Here is a 24276-nt window from a genome sequence, read left to right on the forward strand (position 1 = left end):
ATAAAATATAACTAATAATCTCACTCGATAATTAATTAGTACTCATCACAAAATCAGTTGATATATTTTAAAACTGATGTTAGCCGAATTGTTAAATTACCATTACAGAACATTACAAAAACCTAATAAATAAATTTAGATTATAATGAGTAGTTGATATTAAACCTTTCAATTAAGCAGTTCACTAGATATAATCGTTTCTCGTATACTGCGTTTGTCTGTATTAGGTAACCAAAATATAAAGGCATACTGACATGTAATATTTAAATAGACATGGAACAATAAAAAACCATAAAACAGTTCTGTATTTATAAATAATTAATTAATTATGTATCCGCAAAAAACTACAAAACTACAAAAACTGAAAGGTACCTAATTAATACCTAAAAAAATACTTGAAAATTTAAAGAAAAACATATCTCATTTGGCGTTAATCTATGCATTTAACAGATTTTTATCACACATTATGTGAATCGATGGAAATAAAATAGCGGAACTTCCAATAAAATAATTAATATACCTATCAGAGTCACCATGCCATACAAGCAGGTTGTTTGCTAGCCATATTCCTTGGGCTGTAATAAATTTACAGGGCAAATACTATTATCCTGAAGTACTCGTATATGTATAGATTCCAACAATTGGGTATCACTAAATAAAATACTTAGAGTAAGTCTATTCTATATTCCAGATACCTGGTCCCCTGTTTTGTCAAATCACCTCTGAGTAGAATTGAGGTCAAACTAATATTGGCATGTAGGTTACCTCACACTATATTATTTTTAAATATTTTATATTCTCACAAGGAGAAACAATTTTTAATTCTGTGATGAAATACGATTTAAGTAGATATACGTCATGTAGGGTAAATACCCTACCACCATCTTGTAGCATAACCTACTTAATTATATATTCACAATGTAAATTCAATTATTCAATTACGAAACAACACACCTGACTAAGCAATAAGTTCATACATGCATTTCATTGTCATTGCAAAAGAACAACATGCTAACACATACGCAGCAAATTTTCAGTTAAGACGGTATTTCAGTGAAACGGCAAATAATTTTCAACTATAGGTGCGACGAAATTTCGGACTGGCTGGGAATCGGAGAGTGAAAGTCGAGCTGTGAACACGTTAATTTGTTTTGTGATGGGGACGGTGGAATTAATTCTTAAATCGTGTAAAGATGACTAAAAAACGTTACCCATTTACTTGAAAATGGAAACATGTCAATGAATATGTAGCTGTAGTATAGTAGCGATCAAATATCTATTGTTTAACGTATCAAATTATTCTGCGATAATATATTCCCAGCGAATAAATTTCCGGTAGACAAATCTTAGCTAGATCAGCAAGTTGATTGATGATAGTAGATACGGTATATTATTACAGCTACATATCATAGCACATTATATCATTACGGTATATTAGCCGAATAATCATTTTTCATGGTATCATATTTTCTTACGACGGTAATAATAAATAATATTTCACAAGCTACTCGATTTAAAATGCTGACTCTATAATTAGTCCAATATGATTATGTACCAGAATTTAATGTTAATGCATTACTTTTTATTGTATAAATAACGAAGAATAATTTATCTAAATGTCACTCGAATCCAAGTACCTAGCTTGTAACTATCTCAGTAGATTATATGTACTATCATTGTATAATATACTATTGTACCGATACGCTGCTAATAAATCTCACCCTGCTACATCGTAGACTTCATTATCATCATCCTCAACCCACACATCGAACACCACAGTAGTGACCCAACAAATATATTATTATTATTAGTAATAGAACAATAAACATAACATTAAATGACGCGTGTTGATTTTTTATGACAAATTATGTTTTGTTCTGCACGCGTCATTTGCACAATCTTTGCGTTGCGTAGTCACGATCGTTTTAGACCGTGCTCCAGCTGAAGTAACCTTCATAAATAATGCACTCATAGATTCTCACATACACTCTTTTCGAGCATTAAATAGAACCACATCTGACGTCAATTTGTTATTGTTTTGACTATTTGCCATAGTATTTCTTATGTATGAAATTTGATTCTCTGTCGTAATCATAGGACATTTTACATTGTCATATAATTTTTATTTTTTATGGCGGAATAAACTGGCTATTTTTCTTAATCACTCGTATCCTATCTGAGTCTTATAGGGCTTGCGCAGACAGAGAGCGGTCGGATTTCTGCGTTCAACCGACCGTTGACCGCTAACGTTCAGGGACAGCAGACAGGTGGCGGTCAACAATAAGCGTTCCATTTGTTTACAAACGTTGTACTGACACAAGCGCTGCATAATGCGAGACCGCTATATTCCGACTGCGAGTGGAAGTGAGAAAGCACCGCTATTGCGTACTCACTCCCCCGTGTGGTTTCGCTCTATGTTGTGTGACTGCTCAAATTCCTATGACGGGACTGGACGGGAGGTACGGCGTTCTTTGTAATTCCGGGCATAGAACTCCAGAACTCTAGCGTTCCAATTGACCAGCGCGGTCTGACCGCCGGCTGTGTACCCATACAGTATGAAGTCCATACAGTACAAAGAACGCCAAACTCCGAACGCGGAACGCAGACCGCCTGACCGCGCTCTGTCTGCGCAAGCCCATAATTGCAACCTGACATACCCTCGTCCTTCTTCACCTCCACATACACATATCAGAGCAATACCACAAATTTCAGCGATATTAAGTGGTCTATGGGAAGGTTGAGAATTGATATGTTTCCTGGCGTTAAGAAGCACAGTAAAACTATTAAGTTTCTTAACAGAACTCGAAGAAAAGCCTGAAGAATGGATCTTTTATCCATAAAGAAAAATGTGATATTACAACGGTCTGTAGCCAAAGCTACGGTAAAATATTCAAAATTCAAAAAATATAAACGTTAATTTAACAATTTTTATTACCACCTTAACAAGTAGTGTAAGCTTCGTCAATATTGTTATTGGGTTAATAAAGAGACAAAAAGTGTTTTAAATAGGAATTTTACATTACAATCACCCTGTTAAAGTCTATATAGAACGAATTTGCACTGGCTATATTTTTTGTTTGTTGTTTTTTCGCAAACAAGAGCAAACTAAAATCAGAATAAGGAAACTGGGGCATATCACATTTTTAACATTAAACCATAAACAAACCAACCGGAATATTGATTGAGTAATCCAATGCAAGATTAAGAAGTATTTTATGACTTAATACATAAATGCATTATGTTTACTTAAAAATATTATGGAAAAATGAAATTATGATAAATCAACATCGGGTAAATAATATCGAATAACACAGAATTCAGTGGGTTCACTTTAAAAGACAAATGATCTTATACTATGCTAATAGATTTCAAAATGTTAAATTGCATTACTGCGGCACTAGTTTAAGGCTATACCTCAGCTGAGGCATGGTCTAAAAAGATCGTGACTAGGCGATACTCGGATTGTGCAAATGACTCGTGCCGAACGAAATATAATTTGTCACATAAATCCAACATGCGTCCATTTAATGTTCTATTAGTAACAACAATAATGTATTCATTGACATGTTTTCTTTGTCAAGTAAATGGGTAACGTTTTTTAGCCATTTTTACACGATTTAAGAATTCATACCCCCGTCGCCATTACTAAACAAATTGACGTACTCACAGCTCAACGTTCGCTCTCCGATTATCAGCGAGTTCAAAATTTCGTCGCACCTATAGTAGAAAATTATTTGCCGTTTCACTGAGGTACCGTTTTAAAGTTACGACAGTATCTATTTTTAAATGTTTAGGGTTCATTTTCTATCTGTTTGTTTGGTGATTTTGAATAAAACATAGCTAACAATATTAATTAATATGAAGCTCATATCAACTTGATAATTAAATAATATTTTGAACAAACCTGTGTGACATGTCTTGTCGCCAAAGAAACACCAAGGTTAATAATTTATTATATGAAAAAATAAATATTGTAAAAAAAGTTTTTATACTTTTCTTTCGATATGACGGTCCTAATTGTATAATATGTTTATTTAATACTTCGTTTTTCATATATTTGACTGTCATCGGATTCCGGTAATCTAAATCATCTCAATTATAATATTATTTATTAAATATTCATTTTCCTCGATTCGGTACATGTTCAAACACGCACGTTAACATGATCTTACTCTCTACTACAGTTATCGTTTGTCAATTTAGGACTACGGCTGTATTTTGTAGCTTAACCTCTGAGAAATGCCAATAAAAATGGCCTAATTTAAAAAAAATACTACCTTATTCTTAGGTCAATAAATATTACAAAACGATCAATATTTGTAAAATGTTTTATCACATTTGAATGGTTAAAGACATAGCATATAATTAATATCTTTAGAAATATCTTCAAATGTGTAAATCGTTCCAATTTTTTGAGTAATAAAATACCTAATTCTTGTCGAATTTGGGATCACAGAGATTATAAACATAATTTTCCATCGTAAATATTTCACTATAATTAACGACAATTTTACTTATTGTTTTATAAATGCGTTTAAAAATTAATAAATGTACAAAATCTTAACACCATTGCACATGGATGTATTGAAATATAACTCTATTCTAAAACATTAGATCGAGAGGTTTAAAAGAATTCTATTTTATGTAATAAAAATACTTTTGCAGTCATCAAATGTTTGAAATAAATATAAATTGTAATAAGGCTTCAAAATTATATAAATAGATTATTTACAATGTATAAGGAATGTCCGGGCTTATGCTCTAAAAGCTCCATTTTGACCTACGTGGCGCATATGGGCCTTTAAAAGGTGGGTGATAAAGTTTCTTCTTACTTTATTGTATTAATTTATTAAATATGTTAGAATTAATTGTATTCGTTGTCACTGCGTATAATCTTTTGTTGAGTGCACATAGCGCCTGAAGATGCCGAAAGGCAAAACCGTGTTCGCAAAAAACGACTCAAATGGAATAGTACAAAACTTAAATTCATTAGAACACTATTATTCCTCGTCTAGTATGGGTCCTTATAAACTATGTCACAAATAAAATCATGTTTACCGTTAGGAAAATGAGTTAGGTTAAATGCTCATTTTTTTTTTGTATATGTTTCACCGAATGTGTGAAATTGCGTATCTATATGCATATTCAAGCCCGTTGCCCTTATTCATGAATTAGGCAAAATATCTATCAAGTGCGTGAATTCGGCAGGAAATTTTCTGCTTAGTTCATGCATTGGGCAAATTAGATAGTGGCGCTCCGGTGGTGTTTTTCGCAACTAAACCAAATGTGTCGAATGCTCATGCATTGGTCAAAATAGATAGTGGCGCTCCGGTGGTGTCTTTTGCAACTAATCAAACTAACCAAATGTGTAAAATGTCATTGATTATATAAAAATAGACCAATCAATAACTACAATGACGTTCATTTCCATTTACTATGCCCAAAAAATTCAAGAACTATAATATTATGATAACGGAAGAATTTTATTAAAAGGTATTTTCACGATTTGATTCGTGCTTGAGTATTAAATAAATATACATTTAGTTGAATAATTCAGAATTACAAAACCTAACCTAAGCTTACCTAACCATATATTATTATGTTATAATTATAATATTATGTCCAAATATAACAAATAAAACCATCCGTATTAAATTTATCTTTTCTACTGTTATGTTGACATTTTAAAAATTCCATACCCTACCGAATTCACGTACTCGGCAGATAGTTTGCCTTATTTATGAGTAAGGCAACGGGCTTGCATTTTTCATGAAATAGGCAAAATTTTGCCGATTTCATCTAATACGCAATTTCACGCATTCGGTGTAACATTTATATAATATTATGTCTAGCATAGAGGAACATAAACTTGTTTCTCGTTTACGGTTAATTGGTACCGCGATCAATTTTTCGTGAACCTTCACGAATGAAATAGAATGATAGTTCCGAAAAAAGCGTTGCGAGATGTTTTTTTTATCATAACATCACGTAAATGCTCCGGAAGAAGTTTTACGTAAATTAAATTTAGAAAAAGCCACACGTACTTGAATTTCACGGTAGGGTAGAGGCAATCATCCTATTTCGAGGAATTGTCGTTGGGTGATTGATTGCCACAAAATCCTCCCTACGCTAGACGAGCAACATCGATATTATCTCACACGTATATATAACAGGTTAGCGGCAAAATAAGTATGTAGTAAATTGGACAAGATGTTTTTCTAAAGTGTGCCTACAAAAACGTGGGCATCGTCGATTAACTTACAGAGATAATTAATAATATATATTTTTATTAATTTATTTAAGAATACAAAACATTGTGGATATAACAAATCTAAATTAAAGACCTACACAACATGAGATTTACATTATAGAAAATATTACCCTCACAAAAGAGAAGAAGAGAATATAGAATATAATAATAGTAATAACAGAAAAAATTAAATCAAAACATACTTAAGGGGGGACATGCTCGTCGAAGGTCAAAATTGAGTTTTTATTGTATTTTCAAACCATGATCCTGGACACTCCTTAAACGTTGTAGATAATCTATTTATATAATTTTGAAGCCTTATTATCCTTTATAGTTATTTTAAACATTTGATGACTGCATAAAGTATTTTTGTTCCATAAAATAGTATTCTTTTAAACCTCTCGCTCTAATGTTTTAGAATATAGTCATATTTCGGTACATAACTGTGCAGTGGTGTTAAGATTTTTTACATTTATTAATTTTTAAACGCATTTATAAAACCATTAGCATAATTTATTACGAGATAATTTTTGTAAAATATTCACGATAAAAAATTATATTGATAATCTCTGTGATCCCAAATTTGACAAGAATTAGGCATTTTATTATTCAAAAAATCGGCAAGATTAACACATTTCAAGATAATTCTAAAGATATTTATTATAAGCTATGTCTTTGACCATTCAAGTGTGATAAACATCTTATGAATAATGATTGCTTTATAATAATTATTGACCTAAGAATAAGGTAGTGTTTTTTTGAAATACGCCATTTCTTTTGTCATTCCCCAGTGGTTAAGCTACAACATACGGCCGTAGCCATAAATTGACAAACTATAATTGAAGTAGGGAGTAAAATGATATTGACGCGCGTGTTTGAACATGTACCGTTAAAAAAAAAATAAAAAAAAATTCGGTTAGGTACATGTTCAAACACGCGCGTTAACATAATTTTACTCCCTACTTTAATTATAGTTTGTCATTTTATGGCTACGGCCGTATGTTGTAGCTTAACCACTAGGGAATGACAAAAGAAATGGCGTATTTCAAAAAAACACTACCTTATTCTTAGGTCAATAATTATTATAAAGCAATCATTATTCATAAGATTTTTATCACACTTGAATGGTCAAAGACATAGCTTATAATAAGTATCTTTGGAATCATCTTCAAATGTGTTAATCTTGCCGATTTTTTGAATAATAAAATGCCTAATTCTTGTCAAATTTGGGATCACAGAGATTATCAAAATAATTTTTTATCGTGAATATTTTACAAAAATTATCTCGTAATAAATTATACTAATGGTTTTATAAATGCGTTTAAAAATTAATAAATGTAAAAAATCTTAACACCACTGCACAGTTATGTACCGAAATATGACTATATTCTAAAACATTAGAGCGAGAGGTTTAAAAGAATACTATTTTATGGAACAAAAATACTTTATGCAGTCATCAAATGTTTAAAATAACTATAAAGGATAATAAGGCTTCAAAATTATATAAATAGATTATCTACAACGTTTAAGGAGTGTCCAGGATCATGGTTTGAAAATACAATAAAAACTCAATTTTGACCTTCGACGAGCATGTCCCCCCTTAAGTACAATAATTATATACAGAAAAATAAAATTTTGAAACAAAAAACTTACAATTTTATATAGTTAACTAAGTTTTAAAAACAAAAGTAAAGTACATCATTGAAAATATCTATGTCTTTAGAGAGCGCATTTACTAATCTAGCACCCTTCGCTAATGGTGCCTGATAGGCTTGACACGAGGAAACGGTTTTGGTCCAGAATAAATCATGGCTGCAACCACGTCAGTAATTGACAGGCGCATGTAAATTCAAATTCATTAGAACACCAGGATTGGAAACAATCCCTCGCGCTAACAAGCAAAAGTGTTTCAAGAGCAGAAGAGACCGATGAGATTCAAGAAAGTAATAAGTAAGCATGCCTTGTAGAAAGGCAGTAGGAAAATAATCATTTGACAAATTGTCGAAAGGATAATAGTTAAATGTCCTAAAATAAAGACATCTAAGAAATTTTCTTCTGGACGCGTTCTAAAATAAGCTTATAGGAAACCTCATAAGGACACCAGATAATCGACCAATATTCAAGAATGCTACGCACTTATGAGACGGAGAGTGTACGTAATACATATTATGGATTCTTGAATGGTTTAGCTTGTCGCAGGATGAATCCTAGAAGCTTACTCACACGTAGAGCCGTAGAAGTTATATGCAACTGAAACGATAATGAAGTATCAAAAATTATCCCAAGATCTTTTGCCTCAGATTGGCGCTATAATAATGAACTTTTTGATATAATATCATTATTCGATATCTTTTTAGATTGGTTGATGAGGAAAACGATGTGTAAATTAGTATGAATACTAGTTTAGTGGCTAGCAGAGATGACGAGTTTATTTGATTGGTTGACTGGTAGGTACAGTTTACATAGATATAAATCAGGCAACTTAACTGAAATGACAAAGGGATTCCCATAAATGGAGAAAACCTGTGTCATCTGCGCTTTGCCGATGATATAGTATTTTTTTCACAAGACACAGAAGATTTCCAAACCAGAAAACAGGAACTCGCTGAAGTAAGCAACAAAGTACGTTTGAAAATAAATGTAACAAAGACGAAAGTCATATTCAACTGCTTTGCGGACCGAAAAGAGATCCTCGTCAATGGCACTCAGCTCGAACAGGTGAAAAACTACATCTATTTGAGACAACAAGTTTCTATAGATGGATGTATATTTGTTGAAATTGTTCGCAGAGTAAAGCTAGGCTAGAGTGCTTTTGGCCGCCTGAATAATGTATTCAAAAGTGACCTTCCACTCTACGTAAGCGCAAAGTGTTCAACCAGTGGGTGCTTCCCGTGATCATATATGCGTGTGAAACATGGACTCTAAGTAAAAGAGAGATCCAGAAACTTAGAGTAGCACAACGTGGTATAGAGAGGTGGATGCTGGGCATAATGCGAAAGGACAAAAAGAGAAATGAGTGGATTAGGAAGCAGATAAGAGTTTTCGATGTGATTAAAAGCCTTAAATGGATATGAGGTGGACACATCATTAGAAGAAGAGACAATTTTTAGACGAATCTAGTCATCCAGTGGTATCCAAGAAGTACAAAACATCCGCAAGGTAGACCTGGAGTGGAAGCAGCTTGAAGAGGCCTTCATCCAGCAGTGGATAGATTCAGGCTGATGATGATGATGATGATGAAATTCTAATGAATTTACATTCAAATTAAAAAAAATATTAATACCTTCAACCAAGAGTAATTAATGGAATTTCAATTTAAATTCTAATGGATTAAAGTTTTAAATTATTCCATTATTTTGATGATTCAAATGGAATAGTATAAAACTTAAATCCATTAGAATTAAAAAAAAACCTTTTATTGTAGGTTAAATTTAATCTAGATTGAAATAAAATTAAATATTTCACCTGTGTAATACATCGATACACTTGTAATGGGATTAATCGTGTATAACGCAAGAGGATTTTCCGATAGTATAAACACAATATCTAGGCTGAAAAGCGTACTTACTCATGTCGAAATATTTCCATCATAATCAAGGCTCCGTTGTGTTTTATCAGAATTAATCAAATTAACCGATTTTGTATGGTGATGCGAGTTGGTAGGTTGTGTTAATTTAGTCTACGCTTCATTAGCATAATTCGTATGCCTATTTTGTATGCGTCGGTATTATTTCTATAATCCCTGGTAACACAGACAGGCCCTATTGTCATTTTGTTCGAATAATTTAATTTTTTAGTGTGTAATTAACAATTCTTTCTATACAATATGGTGGCGCTTTGAACAGTGGACTATATAATTTTAAGGTGATGGTGGATGGTGGATCTAGGGGCGGGCGATTTAACAGGATGCCAGACACTGACCTTTTATGATGTTTTGTTGTTTTTATTTAATCAAACGCGATTTTTTTTTGTGGTACTTATTCCAATTTTAATCAATAGATTAGGACCGGTTTCGTCCGCCTCAGAGGGACATTTTCAACTTGAAAATTGTTTGAAATGCAAAAGGAAAAATGAAAACGTTGAAAAAGTCTCTCTGAAGCGGACGAAACCGGTCCTAATCTGTTGATTAAAAGTGGAATAAGTACTACAAAAAAATTGCGTTTTATTAAATAAAAACAACAATACAATGCAGTTCCACCATGAAATGACAGTTAACAAAATAAAAGAAATTGTATGATGTTGATGATGATATTGGCGAAGGGTGGAGGTAGGCTGTTAAGATGCGTCATTAATAATGCACACTAAACTTTTTCAGTCATACGCATTTGTTTACATTAAAATACGACTACAAATTAATTTACAGGTGGTGTTGATTAGATTTTAAAGTTTAATTAAACCCTGCGAAACTAAGCCATAAAATAGTAATAAAAAATACTCGTCTATCTATAAAATATGTGAAATTATGCAATTAAATCATACGTAATTGAATATTTTACACATAGAATAATATTTTTATCCATTATTGTTTAGTTTAAGCAGGGTTTATTGAGTTTAAAGAAATAAACCAACAATATGACTGTGTTGTAGGTATGTATTCTTAATCCAACGAAAACAAATAAGTATGAATGAAAAAGTGACCACAATTTTGTCATATCGCCCAAAGTATACCAAAACTATTATGGTTTGGCTTAGTCAGGGTTTAATTTATTTTTAAAAACTAGTCGACCCCATCCTTAAATAGTAGTCTTAAACAAATACCCTTGACTAACAAAGTTTAATATGCACTATTTATGGCGGATCAACCAACCTCCTACTACGTCTACTAGCTTCTACTGTGTTGGCCTTTTCCATACTCTTTTCATATTCATTTTTCTTTGGATGGCGATTTGAGATTTTTTTTGACACGTGAGAAATATTTTTAATTTTTAACTGTCAAAATAAAACTATTTAATCATCCCCCGCTATCGCTAATCACATGTATCTATTAATTATTGTTCCTGCGCAGTGTAATCGAGTTACACTGTGGCGGCTTGTTAAGCGTAACGCAATTAAATATTATGACGCTTCGCGGAATACAAATACAATGTGGCATCTGCTTAATATGCCAACTCTGTCGCAGGACTTGATGCGAAGCAATCAAAAAATTACAAAAACAAAATGAAAAATTATGACGTGTGCAGTAATTAATGGAATACTTTACTGTGACTTTATTCAAATCCAGACACAGACGCGGCAATATTAAATAATTTCGCACTCCCACTCCATCCTTGTAAAATATGCATGCGGTACATAGTACCTACTCTTCATAAACTAGTGTTGTTGTGTTGTGCAGCGGTAGAAATTCGGTTAAGAACGTCGTCCAAAGTCCAATGGTCTAGAGTCAATCTTGTTATCTCCATGCACCACTTAATATTACGCAAAACAAATGCCCTTGAAAGAAGTGGTCCATCGCCCCTCATACGCCAGGTCGCGTATACTAACTTTTCAAGCGCATCGGCTCTTGGATCAAAGACTTGAAGGCGGCTATTTAACGCCAACTTTCGCCCCCATACCTCCGAACAAGGCAGTCTTGGCACCTTGAAATGTGCAGGTCTAACGGAAACACTCCAGCAAGGATATGCAAGGAATGCTGACCGTTGACCGCTGCGAAGATTATATAGATTGATTCAAAAGTTAGCTTAAGTGACATCAAGAAAGCAGTCTCGTTGCGGGCTTCTGATAGCTAAGCTGTCGTTAACTATCGAGTAACTCAAAATTCGTATCTTTGACCTTTTTTGAACTAAATATGTAATGGTTTGAGTGAACGTCGCGTCTATGTCATCTATCCCGAACTTATCATCATTATTCATCAATCTCATATAATGTCATCCATCAAAAGTGTACCTACTGCCCGTTTACCAGTGGGTGAGTGCGTGGACAATGAACTGGCCCAAGCGCGCGCCAGCCCTCTCAACATAAAGGTCAGTGTCTGGCACCCTGTTTAAATCCCCCCCCCCCATAGATCCGTAATCCAACAATCCACCATCACCTTCAAATTAAAATACACTGCAAAAGCGCCACCATTAGACAAAATGTACTACTTTTAAATAGTGCTACTTTTTTTTATAACAAATTTATTAGTACAAAACTCAAATCTATTAAAATTTATAATACTATGTTCTATTTATAAGCAAATAATTACAAGATAAAAATAACTTTTTATATACAACCTTTTTAAATTTTCTGTTGAATCATATAAACTTGACTTGACTAGCTTAAACGATCAAAAAAAATTGTATTTGATAAAAATAATACTGAAATGTCATTTTGACACTCATATTGATTTCCATAGTAACGCACATATATATATTAATAATTTTCTAGCAACCAATAATAGTGGATTGGATTACGAATTTCTTCCGAAATAACTTTTCATACAAAACAGAATTAACTAAAAATGAATTTAATTCTACTTAAAGATGGCTAAAAGTATTAAAAAATGCATTGGCATCGTGTTGTGATATATTCTAAAAGTTTAAAAAGTCTAGCTAGTCGAGAAGTTAATTAAAAATTGATTGCAAGATTTGTACTGGACAAACAACGACCGGACAAATAAGAATATGAGCTGTTAAAAAAGTCGTAAATAATCTATCTACTCGTAAATTGCATTGATGTTACAACTAATATGACTCAATTCAAATATTGGTGCCATGCAATTAGTGAAATCTAAAAGAAAAAAAAACTGTACTGCCTGTAATTCCATTTTCGAAAATTGCCAGACGAAATAATAACATGTAGATTGTGTCTTGGAATCCTGAAAAGTATATAGCAATTTAACGCGGGAATAACATGTCTAAAAGAAATCCAACGACATTTAAAGTTTTTTTTTTCAAACATTTCTTAGCTGGTTGTTATATGAGACGCAACTTTCTACCCTTGGTACATCCCGGGTGTCCAACCCATCCATCACGGGGCCATTTTAAGTGGGTAGATCCTAAACCAATTAAAAAAAATTCACGAATTATCTAGATGAGTTTAACAGATCTACTATAACTAGAAGTTTGTTTGCTCTTCGGTTTTTTGAATATAAGTTTCTTTATCATGAGTGACTTAACCATCATAAATGTATGAATCGCCCAGCCATCTAAAGCAACTTATTATGAGGGCTTGTACTATAAAGTGGGTTATTGATTAATCTAATAAAACGTATTTTTTAGTACTTATTCTACTTTTAATAAATAAATCTGGACCGGTTTCATCCGCCTCAGAAGGAAATTTTCAACTGAAAACTGACTTGTCAGACAGTTGAAAATGTCTCTCTGAGGCTAACAAAACCGGTCCAGACACAGAACAGATAATAAATAGAATTCCTATGGGTTCTTATACCAACCATGGCATGGTGGCCGCGCAGCTTAAGCGTCGGACTATAGCGTCATGGGTCTCAGGATCGAATCCTGCGTCTGGCAAGTACACATATTGTGTTTCAATTTGTGTATGAGTATGGACCTAATAGGTTGAGCAAGTGGCTGACATCCATTTCTCGTAAAAACAAAATCTGTTAATACAAACCTCCACTCTGTGGAGGCCCATATGATCCTATTAGGATCGGATATGTTCGAAAAAAGAAAAGAATTATACCATACAGTAAAGTTTGACGCAGGGTTTTGAATGTGTGAGTGTCCAACGAAATTGAACCACGCATTATAGACGTGCAATAGTGTGTGAATAACAGCACTAAATGAGCGTCAATGTATAAACCGAGAGTAGTTGTCAGTATTCGACGTATGACGTATTATTGACTCGTGTTTAAATTTATCCCGTATTCTTCCTTTCTCGAGATCGGTTGTCTGCTTCTCCTTACCCGTTAGGTATTTCAGTTCCCATTATTTCTGAGTTCCCTGGGTCCAGATTTATTTATTAATAGTTAAAAATAAGTACTAATTTTTTTTTGCGTTTTATTAAGTTAATCAATAATACTATGCAGATCTACCATATATTGACAGTTAACATAATAAAAGAAAAAAACTTAAGTGGATTACTTCAATATTCCGCAATTGAAATGGTCGCAAAAAATCGTAAAGTACATTTATTTTTGGACTGCAAATGTAATATTTTCTTTTTGAAAATACAAACAAAATATCGTGCTTCATAATTAGAATCAATAAAAACAGGTTAGGCGGTAGAAAAATATAACTAACATACGGGTCCAAGTTTGACATTTTTTAAATACATATGATGAAATAGTATTAATTTATAGAATAAGAACCAAGAAAAATATTGGTAAAAAAATAATGTGTGGCATGTTGTAAAAAGCTTACTTATAGTTTTTTTCCTGCAGGAAAAAAATGGAAATAAGTTTAACTATAAAACTTCCGAACTATTGACGTCTCATCTAGGGAGACCAAAAATGTGAACAATATGTCAAACACACATTAAAAACATGTTAGTGTCGCACTTAAGTGTGTCTCAAGATTAGGGATTCCAATCACGAGATCCCGAGCTATTTTCGATACCTATGAATCCCGGGATTGATAAACATAATCCTGAAATATTCGGGATTGATTTTTTTTATCGATTTTTATGGAAAATAAAATAAAAACGAAAATAAAACAGAAAAAAATACTTTTAATAAAATAACTACATTAGAAATAAACTGAGTTTGAATGAAGTTTGATTTATACCTATGTGTAAGTTGCCGATTCATTTTATTTTTTCACATAAATTTATAAAAATTAGAAGATTAGAATAAAAAATGCTTTACACAAAGTAATTCCACCATGATCTCATACATTTTACGGCAGTTTCATATTTGGCTATGAATTTATGAGGCCATAAGTACACCATGATTTGCTTTACTATTTTTTAATCTCACTAACCCATTCATTAAGTCTTTACTATCAGAAGCAGTAATCTCAAATTAAATTCACATTATTATTTATATTATAATATTATTTACTCCATTAAACTTATGTATTTCCAAGATTAAACGTATACAATATCAACAATAAATGTCTTAAATAGTATAAATTATACTAGATTTATTTTTGACCGATTTTATCAATGTTATTTGTAAATATAAAAATTTTATATTGACAATGGAAAAAAATGCCCATCCCGGGATTGTCAAATTGTAATCCCGAAATCCCGGGATCAGAATTTTGGGTCGTGATTTGATTCTCTACTCAAGATGGATGAGGACGATATCATTGCAGGAACTTTGTTAAGTAGTAGAAAAAGGTAATAATGATAATTATAAATATTTGGTGCACTTATGTACATCCTTTTTATCTTCAAGTCCTTCACCCACCAACAGCACAACAACCTCTCCCCACTTGATTTTATTTCGTTTCCTCATTTGAATAATCTGATATTTACCAAGTCACTCTTCTCCTTTCTATGTAAACAAAACGGGGTTAACTCTAAAATAATGTGAACTGGTTACTGGCAACGCAAAACGCATGCTACGAAACGATATCTCATTGGTTGCCCCCTATTCTAGTCGTTTTGCTTTTGTTTTCTTGGTTTCTTTAACCACGTGTGTAAATTTATTCTCTTTTGCCTCATAATTGTTGTCAACTTGGGTACGGGCGAGTACGTAAGGGACCTTATATTTTTCTTCTACAAGTCTCTCTCTTCTTGGTCGTGCACTTATGGCTGAGGATCGTGACCACATTTAAATTTCGCCATCCTTCTCGATCTTCCGCTTCTCTCTGGGCAGAATGGATGGTGCCCCTAGTCAGCTCTTTCACTTGGTCGCTCTATTGCGCAGACGCTCTTCCTCTGCTTCGCCTTCCCTGGAGGCTACCCAAAACTACCAGTCTCTCCAGGTTGTCCGGTCCACGCCTGACAATATGTCAAAAAAACTGCAGAATTCTTCTCAGACATATCGTCGAGAACCGTTCCTTTATCTTCAGTCTTTGGATGATTGACTGGTTTGTCCTGTGCTCCGTCAAAGAAATGCAAAGCATTTGGCGCCAACACCACATCTCGAAGGCATCTATTGCCTTCCGTTTTCTTGCCTTCATGGTCCAAGACTCGACTCCGTATAGAAATATCGAGAACACTAATGTCTGCATAAGCATATAACTTCTATAAGTATATAACAATAAAATATATCATTTTATTGATGGCCAGAATGACGCAATCTATCACTAATTTTGATTTATTTGTCTAGTAAATCATATTGGTTTTTAGACACAGATCAACAAGATTAATTTTTTATTTCGTATTGTTTATAATAATTACGAGTATTATGTCATATTTTTTTAGCTTTGTGTTTATATAGCGGCGTGACTTCCAAAACAGACCCATAGATGGCGCTGCCCATTGACTGGACGCCGCAAGCACTTTGTAGACGTATTAGGATTTAACTCTATGTTGACTCCGTAGTTGATATCTTTCACAGTCTTAGAGCCATGACATTAGATCAAGCGGGCATGACCACCAAGATGTTGAATACATCCTCTGGGATTGCCCGCTTATGGAACTCGAACGAGCGGAGCTGTTTGCCAGGGTCCGTCCTCACACAGGCCCAATTGGTCATGGAGATCTGGTAGCAACCGAGGCCAACTTTGCGGCATTCAAGAAATTTGCAGCGTCGTATGGGGAGCGGGATAGTCCTGACTCTTCTGTAGACTCATCCATTTCAATTCGTGACACTCAGTATGCGGGTACACAAAGCGCTTAACGTCAGCGGACAGCAAAGCCAGTCCAAAAAAAAAAACAAAAAAAAAATCTTTCTTGACTTTCTTCTTTAAGCACTACGGTGCATGGTTGCAGCATCAGTCTCGAGCGGCTCCGTTTTGGGACGGAATGACACTTAAAATCACTTCTTTTAGACACGTTTAAAGGGTCATAAAAAGTGGCCGTGCATATATGACGGGTGGTGGTGGGAACTTTAACGCAGTCTTAGAGCCAGTCAGTTTAGTCTGATTTGCTCTGACTCTTTTGATCATACATTTCCTCTATTTTAAAACTAAGTACCTTACACTATCTAGATACGTTTTTAGTGATAAGTGTGGTATCTAATTGTCAAATGTGATACCTACCTGAACTCAACTAATCCTTTGGCAAGTTCATCTAATTATTTGGTCAAGCGAGTCATCTTATCATGTTAATCTGTTTTCGTGTACCTATTGAAGTATTCTATGTTATTTTTGATTAATCTCTGTGAACTCTGAATAAATACTTAACCGGAAATGTTTCTTTTTTATAACCAAAACATACTATAACTGGCGACCAACGTGGGCCCAAAGTATTTCTTAGTTATAAATAAATAAAACCATCGTATAATACTTAGTATTTATTTACTATTTAATATGATCAATAATTTTGTACGTTCACCATGTTCCTCTCTCCCACCGGCAGTTTTATTAGAAAGTCAAAACCAGTCAAACCACATTTGAGTATGTGGCGACCTTATTATTGAGTATATGCTTCTCCCATTACTATTAAGATCAAGTGTTGTGCTTAGCGGGTTGGTTTTGAGTGGTCTATATTTATTTGTGTTGCTCGTAAAAACATTCATTTAAAATTCTAATTGAAAAGTAGCCCCTAAAAATAAAAATGTTGAATACCCATGTTATAACACTAAAAGGCTATGCGTGGGATGGTTTTGTTTCTCCTTTTTCATTCGTAGAAATCCCATCTCGCGTGAAAACGGAATTTAAATGTTTTTTTCTCAGCTAGACTTTTATTATTAAATTTATATAATATAAATTTAACAGTTTCACAAAAGAAATGGTTTAGCAAGACCTACAATTGAATGGTATAATAAATAAATAATACAATACTGCAATAATATGATAATACGGCTTGTAAGTGATTCATTTTAACGACCTATTATATAATAAATGTATTATTAAAAGTAGACTTATTAATACATATTTGTATGATATTGTTATCTTCTACCAGACTGGTCTAAGGTAGGCGACGACGCGCTCGTCAATTTTTCAAACGACATGACCGCTAAACCAAAATACAAAATGACTATTTTAGTGTGACGATATGGAAGGGGTCCGCGGATCTATCAGTTTACGTCACTAAACGCTTGGTTAGTTGGCGTTACCAGCATTTCCACTCGCCTATCTTAAGTGTTTTTTTGTGGTCGGTTTCCAAAGAGTTGTAAAAAAAAGATTGGCGATATACTTTCTGAGATAATTAAAGTAAAAAAATCATTACTTGGCTCTTAGAGCCATCGAATTGTTCACACAGCGCAATGCTACTTCGAGTGGTGCAGAAGCAGTTGTTCTATCCGTGAACCATTAATGAAATGAACTATGTTTACCTAAGTAAGGTTTTTATTTATTATATTATTTTCATTAATAACCTTTTTTTCAACAAATAGTTGACAAGATTTAAGGATATAACATTATTTTATTGAACAGACGTTATTTGAAAACACGTGTGAGAAATCCCAGGATGCGCAGGATCAAATCTTGCTGGATGTCGTATTTTTCTCAAAAAGGTTTTTTCTAGTGGTTATAATAATATACCTATTAAAAATATATGTGTCGCTACATTTCAAAATCAGTTCACCTTTAGGTATTTTAGACTTTTTTGTGATTTACTGAAGAACTACTGCTTTCTAACATTTCTGCATTATCAAAATGTGGAATTTATTAATTTTAAATATTCTATAAGTACTCGAAGTAATATAAACGTTCACCCTTGTGACTGTGTATTTGAGAAAATAAAAAGCTGTTTTTCTCCTATTCATCTATTATGGACTTTGCTGGTTTTGAAATCTAGCGACACATAAATGTAGAACGTTTCTTTGACAGCATTGATACAAATTGAGTCGTTAATTTAATTGTATGTAATTATTAATATTCAACACATATCTGTCCACATTTATAAATATTGCTCAACAGATTCACCTACCGTAATCAAATCACTATCTTGTGCTATAAAAGCGACCTACTTATTGCAAGGTTAATAAGGTTAGAAGCAAAGGAAGGAGCACTGAACTGAGGGATGTATTGCACTCGCTTTCTAACGTAAGGTCAATAGGTGACATACTCAATTTAGTACAGGCTATCGTAAGTAGGTATTACAATACCGGTATTTAAAAACCGGTTTCTCACTATTTTTTGATATCGAAATACCGGTTTTAAAACCAGACAATACCGATATATCCGGTGTTGAAAGTGGAAACTATTAGGTTAGGTATTAACTAACATAAAAGCTTGTACAGGACTGTAATTTTTTGTCGCGTTACGCGATGTCAGGTTTACTACCAGTGTCGTTTGACGTCAAAGTATAGTAATTACAAGATAAAAAGAACTTTTTATGTACAACGTTTTTAAATGTTCTGTTGAATCATATAAACTTGACTTGACTAGCTTAAACGATCAAAAAAATTTGTACTTGATAGAAATAATACTGAAATGTCATATTGATTTCCACAGTAACGCACGTATATATTAATATTAATAATTTAGTTGCTAGGACCCACTTAGTAACCAATAATAGTTTTAGTTTTTACGGATTTCTTCCGAAATAACTTTTCATACAAAACAGAATTAACTTAAAATTAAATCAATTCTACTTAAAGAAGGCTATAAGTATTAAAAAATACATTGGCATTGTGTTCTGATATATTCTAAAAGTTTCAAATGTCTAGCTAGTCGGGAAGTTAGTTAAAAATCGATTGCAAGATTTGTACCGGACAAATAAGAATACTAATAAAAAAAAATTGTGGAATTATCAGTCGGGCACATACACATCTATGATTACTTCATAATATAAATTTATTGATAGATCATTCGAAGAAGAAAGTGCCAATCATTCATCTATCAAGTATTTTTAAACATCAACATATCTACCATATCTTATCTTTACCTATTTTTAAAGGTTTACTTATAATATAAGGGAGAGTAGCTGTTATTATGCTGTGGTCAACTATTAATGTACCCGCGTTATTATTTTATATTAAGACTGTTGCGATTGTGTGTGAGATGTGCTATAGTACGGGTCTCATTTACGGAAACACTGTGGTCAATATGTAGGCATTTATATTATTTAGTATGAAGCAAAATAATTATTACCTACATATTATAACATGGCAAGATAAAATTACAGTATGTTAATTTATGAATTGACAAAAGTGCTAATGATACTAATACTTTTGAATTTAGATAATTTAATGGAATGGACGAGCTGTTCGGAACGTCTACTTTTTGAAACTCTAACAATTGAAAACTGTGTACATTTCCGTTGCATGTCTATGCTCTAGAAGTGAGCATATACAATAAGATGTCAGTTCTAGAGCTGTATAAAACCTTTACAGTATTTAGATATTCTTTCTATGAAATATTAATGTTTTAAAGAGATGTTTATATCTTTGTTTAATGGTAGATACTTTCTTATATTTTCCCAGTTATTTCACGCAATATATATTTTAATAAGAAATAACGAATACCAGTATTGCATTCCCTTATTGTATGCATAGTAATCTATAGTTTTAATCCCGTTTACCAGATTAATTAAACACTGATTTCAATCACTATAATTTATTACCATTCTGTCATTGTCAGATGGCTCTGTAGTCGGAAATAGCTGTCAATATCGACAACTTCAAAGTTTTTGAATTTATAAAAGTTTATTCCGAAGCTCAAATAATAATATAAGTTCTACTAATGATAGTTCAATTTATAAAACTTAATCTAAATCAATACTGTGGAAATTTGTTAAGATTTGCTATTTTCTCTTCTCTATTTTTACTACATTCGCAAAATGGATCAATTTCGAAATTCAAAAATTTATTTTAACTGTAAAAAATTTCATTGTATTCTGAAGAAAAAAAACGATGAAATTATTAGGAAGAATATGAATTTTTATTAACACAAATTAATTTTCCTACTCCCATATTATTAAAAAAGTGATACCTATCATCACTGGCAAAGGGTGGAGGTAGGTAGCATGTGGAGATCTGACATAAATTCGTCAGCTGAATGCAGAATTATTGTAACTGATATTTTGAAATATTTTACAGAAGTGGTCTTTGAAACGTCCTGTTGAAGTTATTTGTTATTTACATAAATAAATGTATATATCATAAATTTAATCAATAGTTCTACGAAAATATGATGTACATATTTATCTATTCAGTTACATGTAAATTTTACGTAAAACATTTCACCGTGGCACAGTTCGCCGTGAGCTTTCTTATCGAAAAGAGATGACCGTAAACCATAGTACGGTCTCCAATTTTATTAGATTCAATAAATGAACATTAACTCACCTTTTAATGATTTTTATATATATATAAAACTAGGTTGACGTCGATTTATTTTTTAAGATAATGAAACACAAAGATTTCAAAAGTGCGCATTGTTATTTTCACGTGTAATGTGTAAGCAAGGTATGGGATTTTAGCGATGAGTCAAGGGACGGACCTCTATACCTTTATACATTTAATTAGATAATTAAGTATAATATGAAACAAAATCAATATTATGTAATACTAAATTCACTACCAAAAAAATAGCAAGCTTCATATTGGCTTATATAGATGCAGATAAGCAAGAATCTTATTAGAATAATATGTATATTGTTACCTATTTCAAGATATTTCTGGTGTACTGAATCGTATTCGTCCCATGTGATGCTGCGGAAGCGGTTCCTCTCGCGTGATGCTGCCAGGATAGCCTCCTGGCGGAAATGATCATTTGGATTCCTGAAAATATAAAGTGAAAAATGTTATATTATTATATACTACCCAGATAAGCTATTGACAAAATCATCAAAAAATATTTTCCAGGTTTATGATAAATGATTATAATGAGCACTAATTATTAATTACACCCACGGTGGCCGCGCGGCTTAAGCGTTGGACTATAACGCCGTGGATCCCAGGTTCTAATCTTGGGTCTGGCAAGTACACATATTGTTTTTCAATTTATGTGTGTCAAGGTATGGACCTAATAGGTTGAGCAAGTGGCTGACATCCATTTCTCGTAAAAAAACAAAATCTGTCAATACAAACTTCTACTCTGTGGAGGCCCATATGATCCTATTAGGATCGGACATGGTCGAAAGAAGAAAGAAGAATTATTAAGAGCATACTTCAGTGAAACTTCAGTGAAGTTTTCAACTATAGGTGCGACGAAATTTTGGACTCTCTGGCAATCGGAGAGCGAAAGTCGAGCTGTGAATACGTCAATTTGTTTTGTGATGGCAACGGGGGTATTAATTCTTAAATTGTGTAAAGATGCCTAAAAAACGTTACCCATTTACTTGAAAAAGAAAACATGACAATGAATATGTTATTAATATTACTAATAGAACAAGAAACAGAACATTAAATGGACGCATGTTGAATTTTTATGACAAATTATATTTCGTTCGGCTCGCGTCATTTGCACAATCCGCTCATCGCCTAGTCACCTTCTTTTTAGACCATGCCTCAACTGAGGTATAGCCATAAAGTTTTCCTCATCGTTCTTCTTAGTTAATGTATATTTCATAAATGATTGCTTTATGGCAATTCCAAAAATCTTCACTGCAGCTACATCGGCCAGCAATGAGGAACATATGGAGATATTTAGAAGGCACTAGTCTGGGGGGAGAAGAAAGAAATTCTTGAAGAAAGGTAGGACCAACCCTGGCTCAGATGTTGATAATGATGATTCAATGAATAAAAAAATAGTACTTTAAATAGTATATTAAAGTTTTAAACTTTTTGAAATATGACTCATTTAATTTGTTTTTTTGCTGTAAAAGAAATTTTAAAGATATTTCTCGAATTGAAAATTTCTTTTTAAATCTCAAGTCATTTTTAAAAATATTTCAGTTATAATCTTTTAATCTGCGTGTCTGTACATATTTCAATCCTCGGAATAAAATGCTGCCAAAAAAAACTTCGGAAAAAACATGAAAAGTTTAAATGAAAGTAGATTTATAAAGAATGAAAATGATATGTCCGATTTTTTCCCGTGGTACGCTTTTGACAAAAGCTCGCCGCTTGAAAATATTCTGTTAGTTCTAAAACTTCGCTGAAATTCTCTCTGCCCCAATGTTGTGGCAACACGAAATAAGACAAAAAAAGGCTTCGTGGGGTAAAACGTAAAAAATACCGCCCCCTGGAGATTAAGGGTGACAAAACTGTACCGGAACTGAACAAAAAAAGCTCTGAACCGACGTTCGGAGAGCACAGTGAAGTGAGCAATAAAGATTATCCTTTTAAAATAAAACGATGAGTTTAATTTATCGACGCTGTGGTCTGTGTTAATATTTCCGGTGATTCATCACAGATGGTATCATATAATTTGTTATTTACTGATATTTTGATGAAAGTATTTAAAATAATAACCTCCTATAACGTCGTTATTAGAATTAATTTGCATGGATAACATACGGATCAACAGTTCCAAACTAAGGTCGCAAACTTGTTAAGTGTTTTTTTAACATTCAACTTTTATTTTTAATATTACCTACTTTATAATATCCATAAATTTATATATTATTAATTAAAGCTACTACAAGCAAAATACGTACCATATTTTTTACACGTAGCGAATACCACGTGGAAAATTCATTTTATAAATTATCTATATCCGTTTTATAACCCGAGGTTTAAATTCATATATTATTATTAACTATTTCTATTATTCAACGAATAATTCACAAAATTTAAGAATGTACCATTCTGATTATTGAACGTACATAATTTTTGAAAAACACACTGAGAATTGAACCCTGCAACTCCTGTGTTTACGCCCCGTCCGTTGCATTTATCTCTATGCTACGCAGTTACATACTTATTGCTACAAATTTTAACTATTAGGATTTGTCGCGTTGTATATAAAAAGTTTTTTTTTATCTTGTAATTATTTACTATGACTAGGCTGATATTGGCTTGGGTTTCGCATTTTGGCATCTTCAGGCACTTACCACTGGCAAATGGGCATTTTCGCCAAAGTTTGTACATTGCGTTTTTGGCATGTCCCATGACTTTGATTGATTTTTTCATAGTTATTATATTATAAAATGTTGGAAAGTTATGTACTTTTAACATGCAAATTTATTAATTTACTCTATTCAAT

General features: G+C 32.8%; 1 protein-coding gene across 1 annotated transcript in view; it reads right to left on the reverse strand.

The window, feature by feature from the left end:
- LOC147069232 (neuroligin-4, X-linked-like) overlaps positions 1-24276 on the reverse strand; it is a 748531-nt gene that overhangs the window by 8008 nt on the left and 716247 nt on the right. Inside the window, exon 9 of the mRNA XM_085951637.1 lies at positions 21790-21908. Within this exon, the coding sequence (XP_085807763.1) occupies positions 21790-21908 (119 nt within the window). The remainder of the gene's footprint in view (positions 1-21789; positions 21909-24276) is intronic.

The sequence above is a fragment of the Rhyacophila brunnea genome, unplaced genomic scaffold (assembly GCF_057557595.1).
Source record: "Rhyacophila brunnea isolate RB1 unplaced genomic scaffold, BYU_Rbru_1.0 scaffold_24, whole genome shotgun sequence".
Taxonomy (NCBI): Eukaryota; Metazoa; Arthropoda; class Insecta; order Trichoptera; family Rhyacophilidae; genus Rhyacophila; species Rhyacophila brunnea.